Here is a 3701-nt window from a genome sequence, read left to right on the forward strand (position 1 = left end):
TCACTTTTCCGAGACTGCAACTCGAGATACCATCCCAAACCGGATGCAATCAAGGATCAAGGGCAAGAACGCTAAGAACTCGAAGAGCTCTTAGAATATGCAAATTTTATTTGCCACCGACCGTGTAAATTACACTTGGACATGCCGCGATCCGGATAACACCTGGGCATCGGAAGGAAGAGGTTCCCGAGTTCCCGAGATCAAGAAAGGGGAAACGGGAAGTTGGGACCTCATTAATGCCGAGATGTTTCCCACAGTACTTAGCTGCTTTATATGGGGACACTTTCAGGTAACTTCCTTTGGGGGATATTATATATGCATTTTTGAACTAAAATCCAGCCAGAATTTTCTCGAGATTATTAATCTCTGTCACGAAGATCTTAAGTTATAAAAAGTAAGTTAGGGAGCATTTTATTGATCATTTTAAATATAAGATGTAGCTTCCTATATTCCGAAACTTAGTACATTTGTTTGTCTAATCACATTTTGGTTAAAATTTCTTTGAGGCTGTCTTAAGCCTTTTTAATTACTTTTCTTCTTTGGTAAAATTACTAAAATTCACGCTGCCACTCTACTAATCAGTTTTTGGATCGAAATTCTTAAAGTCTTTCCTCATTTTCTTTCTTCAATTAAATTTTAAAAAAATTCAAGCTGCCTTTGCAACTGAAAGTAAACAAGATGGGCTGGCGCCCATCGTTGCGTTCGGATAATACCACCAATACGGATCTTATGGAGGGTCCAACTCCCCGTCATTCTTTGCTGTCCGGAAGGTATAAACAGAGTTTTGCCTACTTAACACTGAGGACCCGCATGCCGGGAATAATGCAGCAGGTTATCATGAGGTTGTTGGGTGATTTACCGGAACTGGTGGAAAAATACGGGGAGGATGTGCGCAAGGATGTCAAGCTGATAGTGGATGCGATCGAACGCTTGAAGATGGAACTGAACCGGGATCGGCAATTCCTGCTCTTCCATGGCGCCGAACCGGATAAGGCCGAGTGGAATGCCTTTTTAACCGAGATGCCACGCCCAAAAAGGTACTTCTTTCGCGCCTGCTGGCTGCACTCCGAGTGCTACCTGTACCGGCGTATCTTCTCCTTCTTCGAGAACAGCCGCTTTCTGCACCACTTCGACTACTTTGATCACTTGAAGCAGGAGGATCTGATGATCAGCGATGCGGCTATGAGGGCTTTGGCCAGAGCTACTCGGAATTTGCCCAAGAGCTATGATGTCTTCAGCAAGCTATTGAGAATCAATCTGTGGGGCAATCACTTCGAAATGCAGCTGGGTGCCTTTGAGTTCGGAGAGGAGGACAACCAGAACGATCTGAATGTCCTCGTTCAGGTGGCCGACATCGATAGAATCCTCCTCGTGAATGACTCCACACTGATCTGGAACTGTCTGATGAAGCCGTCGGCCAAGGGAAACGTTAATCGCATAGTGGATTTTATATGTGATAATGGGGGGTTTGAGTTCTTCACCGATATGGTGTTGCTGGAATATATGGTGGACAATAAGCTGGCCACCCAGGTTCGGGTGCATGTCAAGGTAGGAGTTATACATAAAGTTTGATATGATAAATCGACAAAAATATCGAGCTTAATATCATATCGAAAATATTTTATATATTATATTTTATATATCGAAATTTGAAATATCAAAACATATCGTTTTATACAATGAAATTTAAAATATCGAAAACATCGTTCAAGTTAAAATATCGAAATTTCCAAGCACGAACATATCGCACTTTATCTTAAAATATCGATAGAATCAATCCTGTATGGAATTTATTTAAAACTGCTTAAACACTTCATTTTAAATAACCTATTTATTTCTATATATATTTCTTGCACCTATTTATTATACTTAATATCGATTTATCGCATATATATCGCAAATATCGATTTCTTTTTGATATATCAATATTATCTATCATTTATATGACAGGCAATTCCTTGGTATATATCCGATGCAACCCGGGCGGATGTTGACTGGACTATCGACTATCTGATTCGGAACAAGGATGAGTATCTTTCGACGGTGGGGAAGAAGTGGGCACGCCTCATGAGTTCCGAAAAGATTGTCATCGCACCCACATCATATTTTTGGACAGGACCACATTCCTATTTCGTGATGGTCGAGTCGGATCTGGAGCTCTATCGCTTGCTAACCACCTCTAGATTGGCAATTTTCAAGGGGGATCTCAACTACCGAAAGCTGATGGGCGATTATATTTGGGATTCGGCGGAGGAGTTCATCACCTGCTTGAGAGGCTTTCGACCTACTAATATCTGTGCTTTGCGCACCGTCAAATGCGAGGTGGTTTGCGGTCTACCCGAGGGCATGGCCGATACACTTCTGAGGTCCGATCACAACTGGATGATATCGGGGAACTATGGAGTTATCCAGTACACCGACTCGCTGAAATGTGGATGCGCTCTGCCGGGTCAGGATGGCGCCGATCGAGAAGATCAGGGAACGGCACTGGTGGTGCCCGAATCCCAGAGGTCGACGGTGCTGCTAACTCCCAGCTCTTAAACGAGTGCGAATTTGTCAGTCGTCGGAAATCGAATGGCCTCGTTACACCCACACGGATTGGGAACCCGAATCGGTGCTGCTGGTTTGCTGCCAGTGCTGCCAAAAATCGCCCAAGGATGCTTTAAGCCCGGCTTTCTGGCCAATTGTCGGCTGACTAATGCTGTTGGTTTTATAGATGGGGCGCACATGCGCACCCATTTGTCCCGACGACTGCCAATTTGGAAATGGAAAGTTGCCACAGTGCGATAAAATGCCTAAGGCAAGAATTCAAGGCAGCAAAAAAAAATATGAAAATTAAAGATGTGCTGATTAAATTGATTGTTTTGCAAGTTCAAATTTGTCACACGACTACTGAAGGTAAAAGTGGGACTTTGGGACTGCTTTTACATTTAAATTATATTTAAAATTATTTTTTATGTAGCTTGTTAATAAATTTGGAATAAAATGAATTTAATAAAATGTAGCTCTTAATTTAAAAACAAGAGAGAACGCTATAGTCGGGTTCGTGTCCCGACTATCTAATACCCGTCACTCAGCTAAAGGGAGTGCGAACGCTGTGTCGGGTTGGTGTCTCGACTAATAATCGTAACTCAGCTAAAGGGAGTGCGAGGGAGATAGATATATGTTGACAATTTATAAAGCGTATAACTTTTTAATGAATAGTCCGATTTGAAAAATGTCTTCTACATTTCGATAGGTATAAATATACATAACAAAATTGCATTTATACTTCTCGGAAATCTTTAAAGATGTGGGCGCAGGACCCATTTTAAAATCGTTAGTGGGCGATTGTGGGCGTTAGAGGGGGCGTGGCGCTCGGCTAAAATAAACTTGCGCTGCGTAGGAAGCCAAAGAATACGTGTGGGAAATCTCAACCTTCTAGCTTTTGTAGTTTCTGAGATCTCAGCGTTCATACAGACAGACAGACGGACAGACGGACAGACGGACAGACGGACAGACGGACAGACGGACAGACGGACAGACCGACAGACAGACAGACGGACAGACGGACATGGCTAGATCGACTCGGCTAGTGACCCTGATCAAGAATATATATACTTTATGGGTTCGGAAACGCTTCCTTCTAGCTGTTACATACTTTTGCACGAATCTAGTATACCCTTTTACTCTACGAGTAACGGGTATAATAAGTTACGCTT

At 42.7% G+C, this 3701-nt stretch overlaps 1 protein-coding gene across 1 annotated transcript; it reads left to right on the plus strand.

Moving 5' to 3' along the window:
* Positions 1 to 461: 461 nt before the first annotated feature.
* LOC108062007 (damage-control phosphatase ARMT1) lies at positions 462 to 2631 on the plus strand. The gene is made up of 2 exons (XM_017148498.3): positions 462 to 1548; positions 1951 to 2631. Exons 1-2 carry the CDS (start codon positions 679 to 681, stop codon positions 2539 to 2541), a joined length of 1461 nt encoding a protein of 486 aa, XP_017003987.2. The 5' UTR covers positions 462 to 678; the 3' UTR covers positions 2542 to 2631.
* The last annotated feature ends 1070 nt before the right edge of the window (positions 2632 to 3701 follow it).

This window comes from Drosophila takahashii, chromosome 2L, assembly GCF_030179915.1.
Source record: "Drosophila takahashii strain IR98-3 E-12201 chromosome 2L, DtakHiC1v2, whole genome shotgun sequence".
In the NCBI taxonomy this organism is placed as follows: domain Eukaryota; kingdom Metazoa; phylum Arthropoda; class Insecta; order Diptera; family Drosophilidae; genus Drosophila; species Drosophila takahashii.

Bases quoted from the DNA above. Each gene is read 5' to 3' on its own strand.
- LOC108062007 (XM_017148498.3), top strand. From the start codon at position 679: ATGGGCTGGCGCCCATCGTTGCGTTCGGATAATACCACCAATACGGAT. The intron at 1,549-1,950 runs GTAGGAGTTATA...TTTATATGACAG, and splicing joins AGGTTCGGGTGCATGTCAAG to GCAATTCCTTGGTATATATC.